The sequence below is a fragment of the Barbus barbus genome (genome assembly GCF_936440315.1).
Source record: "Barbus barbus genome assembly, chromosome: 6".
In the NCBI taxonomy this organism is placed as follows: Eukaryota; Metazoa; Chordata; class Actinopteri; order Cypriniformes; family Cyprinidae; genus Barbus; species Barbus barbus.
This window is the reverse complement of record NC_136734.1, coordinates 26,878,570-26,893,473: the sequence shown is the minus strand read 5'-3', so window position 1 is coordinate 26,893,473 and position 14,904 is coordinate 26,878,570. Positions and strand designations below refer to the sequence as shown.

General features: G+C 36.5%; 1 protein-coding gene across 1 annotated transcript; it reads left to right on the top strand.

Moving 5' to 3' along the window:
- The first annotated feature begins 7,635 nt into the window (after positions 1 to 7,635).
- LOC306871259 (F-box only protein 50-like) lies at positions 7,636 to 11,948 on the top strand. The gene is made up of 6 exons (XM_079419058.1): positions 7,636 to 8,162; positions 9,126 to 9,212; positions 9,435 to 9,531; positions 9,746 to 9,841; positions 10,230 to 10,368; positions 10,458 to 11,948. The coding sequence occupies exons 1-6, from the start codon at positions 8,018 to 8,020 to the stop codon at positions 10,605 to 10,607; spliced, it is 714 nt and encodes a 237-aa protein (XP_079275184.1). The 5' UTR covers positions 7,636 to 8,017; the 3' UTR covers positions 10,608 to 11,948.
- Positions 11,949 to 14,904: the final 2,956 nt, after the last annotated feature.

Sequence of the window (14,904 nt, the reverse complement as noted above, 5' to 3'; positions counted from 1 at the left end):
GTTCTTCACCCAATATATTTGAGCATGCACAAAATTAAAAATATATCAACAGATGACTTTCACAAACACTCCAGTACTTCTGTCATGAAAAGGAACGTACATCTGCATATGAAACATCATGCATATGAAATTGGAAAATGTATGCAGCCCCACAAACCACTTCTGTTTTACTTGAGATGTTTTTGTTTTGCTTATTTTTCGGGGAGTATTCTGCTAGCTTGCATTTTTTTAATTATTTTATCTCATTTAATTTTTTTAATTATTTATTTTTCATTTTTAAGATCATTTTTTCTTAAGCTTTCTCTCCTCTATCCCTCAGTGAATAATGGTTATTCAAGAATGTTGTCTTTACCTGCACACAAGACAATAAAAGTGGTAACAGTCCTTGGGATCAGATCCTGTTCACCAAAGCCGAAATAGGGGTCACCCAAGCAAGAAGAGTCTGATTTGGGTTTATATACCGCCAACCCCTGCAGCCATTGGCTAGCCCATTTTAGAGCTCACTGAATTCTGATTGGCTGGCCCCAATCTCTTATGCCCTGTTTAGTGTAAGAAAGGCTTCAATTTCGATCCCAGGCATCTTAGATGAGGTGGCAGCTGTGGGTCATGCCCCCCTCCCCTCGCATATCCCTTTACACTTCCCACCCCATACATAGCTTTCAAGTAGGGTATAGGTTGGAGGAGGGGTGGTGGGGCATGGAGGGTCTACCATGCTAAAAAGGCTGAGCAGCACTTTTGCCAAACATACCACGGATATTAGAAGTGCTCACGTCAGGCCGATGGCTTTGGAAAAAAATCAGCTGGTAGGCTCTGTCCATCACATCATTCTTAGTGCCAATTCACTTAGCGGTTTTGCAGGTGAAGTCTGCTGCAGTGTCATATTTACTTAATTTATTTGTTCATATTAGATGGTATATTTATGCAATGGGGTAAAAAAGCATCAGCTGGCACTTCAGAATGAACTGAATGTGAATTAAGGAAGACAGTTGATGTGTAAATCAATAGATTCTCAATTTTGCACCAACAATTCCATCTCATGAAACGTCGTAATTTGAAAAACGCACAACTCAGACCTATAAAACTTTAGTATGATCCAAGTCAGAGGATAACATGATTTTGCCAGAATTATTAAATTTCTAATTACGTTGCCATGAGAGTATGTTTACTGTTGTGTCTACTTTCTCGTATTTATGCAATTCAAAATGTGGTATTTCCATCTCCAGTTCCGATCACGCACACACATACATGTTCCCACTCAGGGAGGCCCCCGTGAGTGTACCCAGTACTAGAGGCTCTGGATATTATGGGTAAACCCCTCCCCCAATGTATCTGTCTAGCAATCCATTCAGCTACAACTTGTATAGCACATTTGATATATTTTGTAAAGTAATGCATTAAGAATTAAATTGAACTGTTTTGGTTTATTTTATCTTTGTGCCTCAAGGCTTTAGGTGACACAGGACTCTAATGCTAGTCCAACTGTCTCCAACGTGGCACTAAGTGTGAATAACAAGCCTGCCATGGCTCACATGCTTACCAGCAGCTGTCATGCATGCATATACATATCAGAACAGCTTATCATACAGAGATAAACGCTCAATTCGTCACTCTGACTTAAAGATTTAGTGTGGCTCCAGGCATGTTTCAAACACAGATTCAAGAGATAATAATATTTGAGGACTGGTTGGTTGGGGAAGGTATAGTATCTATGGCCAGTACTGGATATATAAGGGGGAGGGGTCGTTCACTGGCCTTGCCCTGTGGTGTCACCCCATGTCCCCTTACTCACACAGCTGTCTTCCTTTTGTCCCTGTACAAATAGTAAGCTTGCCACTAGATCGATCTATCTAGAAGTAGTTTTTTAGAAATACTGAGCAGTATTTTTAAGTACATTTAAGTACACTACTATTCAAATGCTTGGGTTCTGTAAGATTTTTTGAATGTTTTTGAAAGAAGTGTTTTACCATATAATTTATTCCTGCGATGGCAATGCTGAATTTTTAGCAGCCAGTCTTCAGTCTCACACGATCCTTCAGAAATCATTCTAATAATCTAATTTGGTGCCCTTTCTTGTTATTATTATCAATGCTGAAAACTGTTCTGCTCCTTAATATTGTTGAGCAAACCGTGACACATTTTTTCAGGATTCTTTGATGAATAGAACGTTTGAAAGAACAGCATTTATTTTAAAATAAAACAGTAATGTGATAAATGCCTTCCAATCACTGAACATGATTCCTTTCAGTTGGGTGTGTATAGTCATGTCTTATCTTTCTAGGTCTGTGAGGTGGTGTCAGAATGGTGTGCATGTGGAAGAGGAGGAAGGTTGCGTAACATTAGTGTTTTTGCGTTTACAGTGAAACAACACACTCAACTCCAGCCACTACAGGATAGTTACACAACACAAAGTGAAGACATTGTGAGAGTTTTAAAGTCTTCTTACTCATTTGCATTTCTATAGGTACAATTGTTAAACATATTATACATAGTGTGCAATACATCCGATAATATTTTTTTTTCTCTGAAATAAACAGAGAAAAAGGGAACCATACTAAAGTCTCAAATTATCTGTCAAACAATGTCCTGTTAAAACCAGGGAGTGGTGTAAGATGCATGGTTAGTTAACTACTAACAAACTAGAATGAAAACTACCAAGTCTCGTTTAAAACACATACATATTACACAAACCGAATGTGGAAGTGGAAGTGAGACTTGGAATTCAAAATGTCTTGCACTGAATCTCCATGGAGAATTATATGTTGTGTGTATGACTCTGTGGGTCTGGGAAGGCCATGTCATCATCATGTTCAGTAGTCTTGGTAAGCAAAGCAAGTTAAAAAGCAGCAGTGGCTAATAATATACTTGGCCTTTGGCAGGGTAGCTGGTAACATGAGTCTAAACACTGCATATGACCTTCAGCCAAAGCTGGTTTTTAAGTTACAGTGTGTGCGCGTCTGTTACAGCTCGTACATTTGTGCACAATTTTTGTTTTATCTCCTAGGATGATTCATTGCTGAATATTTTATTTCATTTTTGAATATATGTAAATATGCCTATGTGCTTACATGCTTGTAAAAAGTGTTAGGTAGCGCGACAGGCAGGAGGTCTCACAGGTTATCTGAAGTGGTGTGGAATTTAATTTTCAATTCATATAATAGTCTGACACTTACTATATTTTGTATTCCTGAATTATGCACAATACTCTGCACTAATAATGTCTAATTACATTAACTAATTGAATTTACTGCAATGCAATTGATACCTAAATGCATGGAAAATGCAACTCTGCAGGTTTGTTATGTGTCAGGATGGGATGTGTGTCCATCAAATGATGTTACAGTTGGCCAGTTGAGTCTGAGATTGGAGAGAACATATGAAATATTGGCTAATCAACCAATACTAACTTGTTAAGCTATATCAAAAACTGCAGCAGTATCTAAGAAATAGTGAAGCATTCAAGTTTATTTTGTTACTGTATCAAGTATGTGATGCATGATGTCAGAAAGGAAGACCTGTTTTTATAAGTATGTTTTTGTTAAACTCTCATGACCATCATCTCACTCTCTTTTCAACACTCCTACATCCCATCCTCCGTCTCTCCCTCTGTCTCTCTGGGTTGTATTGCATTGACTCAGCAAAGAACTCGATCAGTGAAGTTGATATAAATCAGAATTTTATGTTAATGATTAATGGCAGAATTAGCATGATGCATATACAGATTAAGTAATCAAGTAGTTTACAAAAGTACACTATGAAACTTTTCAATAACTGTACTGCATTATATTTCAATTGCTTTGTGCTTGCTTTGTGTTCCACTCTATGTGAGAATGCCACATGAACTTGAGGACCGCACAATCCAACTCAAAATGTTTAATATCTAATATATGACAAGAATATACTTATATTCAAACAGACATATAGAAAGAGAGAGAGAGAACTTCCCCTTTCATATCCATAGTAGTGTGAGCCTGCTAATGGAACGACAGATAATTATTCTGACACCCTGGTTCATACCGTTTCACTCTCTAATTGTGTGACTGCAGTCTAGCCACTTACATAAGTACATAAGGAGTGTATAATGTGTACATTTGGCATGTGTTGCATGAAATGTGATATAACCGAGTGTATTAATGTGCAGCTCAGTGAGTCCACCAGTACACAGTTTGCCTGGCCAACTTAACATATTATGTAATTATGGAGGATTTGTCTTTAAATAATTATACAGTGCATATGAAATCCTTTTTTTTTTAGATTTTGTAAATATTTTACTGCATTGTTGATGTGCATTTATGAAACTTAGTAAGAAATCCTAGACAGATTTCAGACAGATGATTATATTGCTGTGTGTTATAGATGAAAATATTGACAGCATAATTGAAATCTGAAAAGTCTATTTCGAAGAAAATGTAGTTAACCCAACATTATTTATTTTGTGACACATTCTTTTTCTCGTTCTCTGTGATTGTAGCCAGTGGACTTTTCTCATGAAATGAGTACCTGACAAAATTGCTGGTACGCCACATTTATGTGGATTTACTGATGTTTGTGTGGCTTCAGTAGCATGCAGAATGTTGTTCTGTGCTCAGGAAGCAGATTTACACCATATAAAGTGATGCATTGTTGTTATTTGTGTTTCAGATCCTTTAGATACAGAATTCTAGAACTGCCCATCAGTAGAGACAGAACAACCAACAACTCTCCCTGATGGCCACCTGCTGCCACTGCAATCTGAAAACAAGAAAGAAGGATGTGAGGATTATGAGAACATGATAAAGACACACAATGTTGTTATTTAAACTGTTTAAACTATCACTGTTTATGCATTTTATTTTTAGGTATTTATATATATTTTTTATTTTCTAATCCAACCAGTACCAGTGCAGTGTAATTGGTCTGTGTGTGCATAATTGCTCAGAGAGCAGTATTAGTTTGTTTCTACTTGAAGCGCTATTGTGTTCTGAGTTGACTACCTCAACATTGACACCAGAACATGTCTGTGGTTCTTATTTTTCACCCATTTTCTCTACAAGCATTTGCTTAGCTTTAAAAAAATGCACCAGCTCAGTTCATAAAATACAGCTTGCAAAACTAAACTTGACTCTTGAGTATTACGGTATGTGGCAACAGTGTGCAACACAGGAAGCAGATTAAACACTGTAACAACAAAGGAGTTTGTGAGACTGTTTTATTCTCTGGAATGCTTGATTCACATATGATTAATAGGAAATACTGGGCGGATGCATGTGGGAGCAGCTGGTTTGGAGTTTGTCAGCAGATTGTTTAAAAAGTCCCAGGCCTTTGTTTATTTGGCAAGGCTCAGGATTTCAGAAAGGGAGTTAGATCTTAAGAAGTCAGTAGTTATGTAAACCACAGCAACTGAGGGGGATGTGGTTGAGAGGGTCATCCAGATGCATTTTTTTTTTTAGACGTTGGCTTTTGTGGCTTCTGCTCCTTTTCTTATCTGCTTACAATATCACAGGTCCTGACTGAGAATAAGTGAGGAAGAAAACATGTAATATTTGTGTACATTCATTGGGCCTCATTCATGCAACACAAGCAGAAGAGATTTCTGTGTAAATAGTTTGTAAAATATTCCTATGTTGCATCAAACTGAATGTTGCATGAAACAGAAATTCATTACACACGTTTCAATAATAAGGCCAATTATATTTTAGTTTGGATGAGGATGTTGAGCAGAAAGACAGACATACATTCACTCAGAATACAACCCGAATTCCGGAAATGTTGGGACGTTTTTAAAATTTGAATAAAATGAAAACTAAAAGACTTTCAAATCACATGAGCCAATATTTTATTCACAATAGAACATAGAGAACATAAATGTTTAAACTGAGAAATTTTACATTTTTACCCACTAAATGAGCTCATTTCTAATTTGATGCCTGCTACAGGTCTCAAAAAAGTTGGCACAGGGGCAACAAAGGGCTGAAAAAGCAAGAAATTTTGAAAAGATTCAGCTGGGAGAACATTTAGCAACTAATTACGTTAACTGACATAAGGTCTGTATGATTAGCTATAAAAGAGATATGTCTTAGAGAGTCAGAGTCTCTCAGAAGTAAAGATGGGCAGAGGCTCTCCAATCTGTGAAAAAGTGCATAAAAAGATTATGGAATACTTTAAAAAGAGTCCTCAACGTCAAATTGCAAAGGCAATTCACAAAATCTCTGTGAAGACTTTTCTTGGATGCCCGTGGTCTTCAGGCCCTCAGATGAAACTGCATCACTCATCAGCATGATTCTGTCATTCACATTACTAAATGGGCCCAGGAATACTTCCAGGAACCACTGTTGGTAAACACAATCCTCCGTGCCATCTGCACATGCCAACTAAAGCTCTATCATGTAAAAAGGAAGCCATATGTGAACATGGTCCTGAAGCGTTGTCATGTCCTGTGGACCAAGGCTCATTTAAAATCAACTGTTTCAAAGTGGAAAAGTGTTCTATGGTCAGACGAATCCAAATTTGACATTCTTGTAGGAAATCATGGACGCCGTGTCCTCTGGGCTAAAGAGCATCCAGCAAATCCAGCATCTCTGATGGTATGGGGGTGCATAAGTGCATATGGTGTGGGCAGCTTGCATGTTTTGGAAGGCACTATGAATTCTGAAACGTATATAAAGGTTTTAGAGCAACATATGCTCCCCTCCAGATTACGTCTATTTCAGGGAAGGCCTTGTGTGTTTCAGCAGGACAGTGCAAAACCACATACTGCAGCTATTACAACAGCATGGCTTCATAGTAGAAGAGTCCGTGTGCTGAATTGACCTGCCTGCAGTCCAGATATTTCACCTGTAGAGAACATTTAGCGCATCATTAAACGAAAAATACGTCAAAGACGACCACAAACTCTTCAGCAGCTGGAAACCTTTATCAGGCAAGAATGGGACCAAATTCCAACACCAAAACCTGGATGCCCAGATGTCTTCAAACTGTTTTGAAAAGAAGAGGAGATGCTACACCATGGTAAAAATGTCCCCGTCCCAATAATTTTGAGCCCTGTAGCAGGCATCAAATTTGAAATGAGCTCATTTTGTGCATAAAATTGTAAAATTTCTCAGTTTGAACATTTATGTTATCTATGTTCTATTGTGAATAAAATATTGGCTCATGTGATTTGAAATTCTTTTAGTTTTCATTTTATTAAAAAAAAACAAACAAAAAAAACCTCCCAACATTTCCAGAATTCGGGTTGTATATAATAAATTATATTGATATAATTATTAAGTGGCTATAGATATTACCATATATTTTAAATATTAAAATATTCATATATTAGGCCTATATAAATATTAAAGAAATTAAATCTTTACACTTGTAAATCTAAACATGAAGTCATTTAATTAAACTCTATAGTAAAATGTATTTGTTGAGAAGTTTAGTTTTTTTTTAGCAAATATTCTTTATTTTACTTAGATTTGTAGATTAAAATATTTATATTATTATTTATTTATATTTAACTTGTCCTGGGTTTTCAAGATACTATTATGTTACATTTATTTGAAAGATATACTGATGGATTTGGTTGATGCAATGAAAACTGCTTGTTCAGGCCGCCTTGGACTGAACTATAAATCGTTGCTGGCATTATAAGTCCTTGATGTTGTCTTTATGGGTGTGGCAGGCTATATGCAAGAACGTGCTGCTTATGAATAATTCTCTATTTCGCCTCAACTTGCTCTCTAACTATTGTGATAAAAATGAAGTGTTTGAAATGCTCTGAACTCATAAACCTTTGCGTTCTATCCTAATGTCAACTCGCAGCATTGCCATCTGTCACTGGGTATGCTGTGTATTGGTCAAAACTATCAAATACAAGTGTCTTGACGCTATTCAGATTCAGGTAGTCTGTCATTCGTGTTTGTAGTGACTCACTCCTGAGTAAAGTGCCTTGCGTAAATGCAGAAGGCTCTTCTGAACCAGTTTTCTGGGTGGGGCAGACAATATAAAACACCTCCTCGTGTCCGCTGTACTTGGACCCCGAGGAAAACAGTCTGAAATGGCGGCTGATTGGAAAAAGAAGTGTGACTCGCAGTGGCAGCTGGGGGCTCACGGTGTCCCTATGTCCGACAGCGTGGACTGGAAATCGGTGTTTGAGAAGAAGCCGTTTGAACGCAACCTACTGCAGACCCCATCGCCTTACGGTAATGACGTCACACACCGTTCTGGCTAGCTAGCGCTACTTCGCACTTTATCGTTTAATCAAATTTCTGCTTTAACTTTGTTGTGACTGTATAAAGCAACATTATGATATTATCTTGAGAGAGAGAGTTGAGGAGATCGATGATATGGTTGTAACACAGGTTAGTTTTTACACCGTTAGTTTAACTATTGAGAAATTGGGTAAATCATGCATGAACGTTAGGCTACTCTAGAGTTGCACGTACATAAATTGTTTGTTATTGTATTATTAAATTGATCTACTCCCGACTTGACTTGTGTTTTTGAATAAAATGTTTTAAAATTAATATGAAATTAAATTTATATTGGAAAAAAACAACAACAACAACAAAAAAACTCACAGCTAGTATGTAGGAAGTGGCACCCTTACAAAAATATCCTTCAGGAATTCTTGCAGGATTTTTATTTATTTATTTATTTTTTTGTAAGGGATTATCTGCGTAGTAAAAAAAAAATCCTGTAGTTTATCTGTAAATATTAGGCAAACCTTAAATTAATTCTATTAACATTGTTTGTGTAAGATGTTAAAAGGCAATGTCATGCCTTTTGTTGTCGATTTTTGTAAGAATTATGTTTTAATTTCGTGGATGTATAGGAAAAAGAAACAAGATACTAGTTATTAGATAGTGAATTTAAGAAATGTATCATGCAGTGCTGAAACAATGCCAAAATGTAGCAGCAAAAGTACCACCAAAAATGAGCATATGCATCTCATATTGGAACTTGTAGACTGTTTATTAAAATACTGCTGCAAAAGCTGCCTTTATGGATGTTTTGATTATTTGGCTAAATTAATATTTGACATAAAAAAAATGAAAAACAGTAGGCCTATTTGCAAATATCATATTTTTACTGCAATATAAACTGATCCTTTTCATATAGCTAAATCTTTCAAACTCATATTTTGTTTCTTGTTCAACAACCAGGTGTAAACCACACCATCCCACCACCCGAACCCCCTCGATCGGGAATGCCACCTCCTCCAAACCAACCACCTCAGTTTGAGCCCAATGGTGAGTTTACAACCAAAACAGTATCTTCACTGCCTACAGTGTGAGCTCACCTCCACTGGATTTTAAATCCTCTGCCATGGAAATGTGTTATATTATGTCTTTGATTAAAACAGCATGAATTGTTGATAGATTGATCTTTAAACCCAAAAGCTTTGCTGTTCTTAATGTCTTTGGTTGCTAATAAAAAGGTGATTGAATCTTGTACCTGGATGTTAATTGTAGGTAATTTCTCTGGCTGGAAAACTAGCACGGAAGTTTTACCATATGACACTAGTGGAATTCCCCCTGGGGCTGTGGTCTGCCAGCTGCCTCAGTACAGGTGAGTCTCACTTCTGTGAGAAAAATCATCTTTGTCATAAAAACTTATAAAGGCATTGGCCCAATTGTTCCAATACAATAGAGATCATTTTACTTTAAAAAAAAAAACTTTCATCAAGTGTTCCTTGCAGTACTATAGAAAAATATTAGTTCTTCAGGGTGAGAAAACGGTCATATAATCTCTCTGACATGGTCTTTGTGTATCTTAATTTCAGGTGGTTCTCTCTAGAGCAGCGTGTGGACCTGAAGGCAGAGGGTCTGTGGGACCAATTGCTAGATGACTTTCAGCCTGAGATCGTCATTGAGGACTGGTGAGTTATATGACCTGTTATGAAAATAGTCAGTTTCAGTGTATGCAATCTTTCAGTGTAAACTGCACAGAAGAGTCAAAAATTGAACTGGAGGTCAGTTAAACGCTGTTTTAACAAAGGAAGTTTGCTGTAATGCAATCTCTTCCTGTCTTGGCAAATTTATCAACAGATTTTCAAATGGTTTGCAGCTAAAGAAAAAAACACATAAGAATCTGAAGTAATTTCTGACATAGCTGGACAATTTAATCTGTGACACAACTGTTTTCTATTTTAGAAACAGTTTGCATTGTTGTGATTATTGGTTGAAAGGACAGGTCTAATTTGAGGCAAAATCACAGGTTTAATATACGCTTAACTTAAGTGTCTGTGTGTTTCTCTTCATGTGTAGGTATGAGGAAAGCCAGCTTCATAAATCTATCTATCAGCTTGATGTGAAGCTCTTGGGTGCTGATGGTAAGACGGTCATCAAGCAGCACACATATAACCCTGAAGAGAACCTGGAGTGCTACTCGCACACCTGGAAAAAGGTAGCACACACTCACATACACATTTATATATTTATATTAATAAGTATTTTATATTCATGTGCCCTCATGACGTGTGTTTATGTGTATAGGTCTCCCATGTATTCTCCAAGTATGGGCCAGGAGTGAGGTACATTCACTTCCTTCACAGACTGAAGAACCAGTTCATGGTTGAATTCTTTAATACCAAAGTCACAGACAGCTCGATTATTATCAAGACCAACAAAGCCAGTGTGAAATAATCCGTAACACTCAAAAAAAAAAAACCTGGTAGGAGTTGATGCACTCTGTAGACTTTGTTTTTTTAGAGTGCAGCACTGTTGTTTCGAATGTTTTCATAAATTATCTGCACTTTCATAAGATGTATCTAGCAGGCTAATAATGTAATAAAACATTCCTCATTCATTTTGTGACACTGTTTTCTTTTATGCATTCACAATAGCGCTAGATGGACTGGTGTAATTATATTTTAGTACTTAAGGCCAACAGATGGCGATATAGCTCACTGATTGCAGACAAGAAGCTTCGACCTGTACGTAGGCTATTACAATGGTAAAAACAATTTCTGTAAAATTACAGTATTTACTAGTTATTTTACAACTGTACAAACATAACGAATATGGAATCAAGACTCTATTTCCCAATTCAGAATTATTTGCCATTTTGCGTTATTTTTATTTTTGAAGACAGTGGTGTTTATATTTTTTTTATTATTTTTATTTGTTTGTGACAGCATGAACTATGCATGGTAAATTATTGTAAGGGCATTTCACAAACAGTATAACTATTTTTAATAACACTTAAAATATATTTACTACTATAGCTTAACATTAATATATAATTTAACTATAAATAGGCCTATATATTTATATATTTTCGCATGAAACTATTACTGTAAGATAAATAGGGATCTCTGTTTTTAAAAACTTTTAATTATTATTGTTGTTTTTAATTATTTTAATCATTAATTAGTTATTATAGATGCATATAGGTTATTGTACCCTATGGCTTTGCTCCAGTTTTTATGGAGTATATAAAGGCAATTATTCAGGTATTTTGAGGGCAACATGCTTTGACGCACCAATCAGAGTGTCGCGTTGAGCTGTTGCGCACTCTGTCGCGTGCTGTGCGCGCGGAAGATGCGCGCTTGTTTGGGATGCTCGCATAGTTCAGGACAGAAACAGGCACACCACGAAAACTTATGGCGCGACTCTCCTGAGCACTGGATCCTCTACTGCTTCCCGGCCATGTCTGTCCATTCTGAGCTCTGCCATAGAGGTAAGTTCTGTTGAATTAAAATAGATAAAGACTTTTACTGGGGGTTTATAGTGCTGTATGGCATGCACATTGGTTCACTAATTGCCACTATATCTGTCAGGACCAAATACGCTCTTGACAGCATCTTTGTATATATCATGAACAGAAGAATGAAATTAACTGCTTGAAATTAAGCCGCTCAACCTTAGGTCTGTTAGGTGTCTTTTGTATTATTTAGAAGTCGATGAAAGCTAAAAACGAGAGTCATTGTCACCCTAGACGAGAAAAAGAGCAAAAGGGGAGTTATTTCTCCTGGCATTGATTCTAAAAAAAAAAAAAAAAGGTTGATGTAAACACATGTAACCAGTAGGCATATTATTTACATGAATTCCGTGTTTTTAGCAGTCGTGGTCTGATGGTTAGAGAGTCAGATTTATAACACAAAGATCACAAGTTCGAGTCATAGTACCAGAAGGAATTTGGGTTGGGGCGGTGTTTTGTGCATCTCCCTACCTTGGTGGTACACTTCAAACCCAGTGTTCAGCTCTGACACGCACTGCTTGCCTTTTAATCTATTATAATTTCACTGAGGGAAACATGGATCAAAGTAGCATTTTTCAGTCCACCGAACTGATTCTTTATGTGATCCAATGTGATCTAACAATGATCGTAATGATTGTAAATGTAACAAACTACAAAGTAAAAAAAAAAAAATGAAAATCAGCAGTTGTTAACTTTAACTGATCTGACTCTTAAAAATACCATTCTGTGCCATAACCTGTATTCGCGTTGATTCAGTCAAATTTATAGGCTATTGTTTTGACTGTGAATCAATACATTTATCTTTCAAAATACATTTTTAGCTTACCTGATTTAGAGAATAAAAATATAATGCCTGGCACACCCACATTTTTAACATTTTTACTAGGATTTACAGCTCAACCCCCTAAATACTTTTGAATATGTCAAACGTTTTTTTAAGTTTATTCATATTATATTTTCTGCTATTGTCCACTGAAATAACACGCCATGTCCTTTCGGTTAATCTCAATTGATCATCTGATAAAGTGGCCTGTTAAAAAATTTCTGCAGCAGAGTAAAACTTAAAGTCTTCAATTACATGAAAGTCACGATTGTCTGGTGGAAGTCTATGTGCGGTCAAAGTGGAACTGATTAAACAGTAACCCGTCTAGCTCAGAAAAGGTGTTGTCTTTCGAAATGGAAAAAAGAAACAGAATATTTAGTTACAATCCTTGGTGCGGTCAGTGAGTAACGTGGGTAAACATGTCTGCAGGGAGAATGCACACATGATTGTGTCGTGGTGAGGATGGTGATGAGAATGATAAAGGTTGGGCAGAGGTGTTTCTGTCCTGAAGACTCTCTTACAGAGAAAAGTGTGGGAAAATTAATGCGGGATCACATGACAGAAGATCCATGCAGGAGAAAGTAACTCATTTATCCTTTTACCTACTCCAGTTACTTTAACATCCTCCAGTCCCAGAATTTACATTCCCAACTGACTGTTCTGTTTTCCATCCTCGTGCTGTGTTTCTTAAAAATCCTACAGAGCAATCACATGGAAATACAAGACACTATCCAATCGCAGCATCTCACACACACACACACACACACACACACACACAGGTTAGCGGTTAACCTCACTGGGATGGAGGGGCACCTCTAAACGGTAAAGTATCCGTGAAGTTCTGTAAGAGACAGAAACATGAGACTCGGCATGAGTTCAGTATGGCAGGACATCTTTACAGCAGCACATTGACATAGGCTACACCATAAACATGCTGAGTCAAAGATGTGCACACACTAGCGTTCAAAGGCAGCACATCTGTTTTCAACACTGTTAATAAGAAATACTTTGAGCAGCATATTTGCAGCAAATCATATTAGCATATTAGAATGATTTCCGAAGGATTATGTGACACTGAAGTCTGGAACACAGTAAACTCCCCAGAGTAAAATGAACTCTATTCAGAGAACATTTGGTCCCACTCTACATAGAGTTAAATTAACACTGAAGCAGAGTTAAAGTTAATGAGCTAATTAAGTGACTAATTAAATGATGATTGAGCATTAGTGATGAACACCTTCTGTTGACAAGCAGAATCACTGAAGAAAAGAGAAACACAAGAACTACAACTGACTTCAGCCACAGCCTTAGATGAAATCAACTGAAATAAAATGAGACATTAAATCTCTCGAAATCTCAGCAGAAGATAATTAAACCACTCCACAAACAACATCACCAGCTTCACTCATTACTAACCAGACTGACTTAATTTCTGTCACACATCTACAGAAGCTTTGCAGTTCTGTAGCAGCTGAATGTCAGTCAATAAACCAAAGAAAGACCACTTCATGCTGTTCCTTCAAATGATTTACAAGCAGAAAGCATAAATTAATCTGCTACTTAAAGCTTTTGGTTCAGCAATGCACAAATGCTTGCTGTGAAACAATATTGCAATTGCTTAGAAGCAAGCGATTTTAAGTTATTAAAAGGGTTAAGAGCCCAACTAAAGTAAGCACTGACCACCATTATGGTGGCATCATGTGTTTTTTTGTTTTGTTTGTTTTTTTCTTCTTAAAACATCAACGTCTAAACCTCTGTTAATTCCCAATTACAGCTTCTGTAGACATACAATAAACTCAATCTGGTTAGTAATGAGTGAAGCTGGTGATTCTGTTTGTGGAGTTGTTTAATAAGCTCTTGAGCGATTTTAATATCTTATTTTATTTCAGTTGATTTCAAATGTGGCTGAAGTCAGTTGTAGTTCTTGTGTTTCTCTTTTCTTCAGTGATTCTGCTTGTTAACAGCAGATGTTCATCACTAATGCTCAATCACCATTTAATTAGTCACTTAATTATCTCATTAACTTGAACTCTGCTTCAGTGTTAATTTAACTCTATTTAGAGTGGGACCAAATGTTCTCTGAATAGAGTTAGTTTTACTCTGGGGAGTTTACTGTGAATCACGGCTGCTGAAAATTCAGCTGTGCCATCAGAGGAATAAATTACATTTCAAAATATAGTAAAATAGAAAACTATCATTTCAAGTTATAATTACAAACATATGTTTTTACAGTATTTTTTTCAATTGAAATAAATGTTGATGTGCATTTGAGACTTTCCGACCAAAAAGTAAACCAGCAACAGGTTATTAATATTTAGGCTATTTATAAGCGCTTTATTTTAAACCAGTACATTTGGGCAAACAGGCTTTCATCAGATTTAGAAGAAATAAAGCTCATGAATAAAAATAAAATAGAA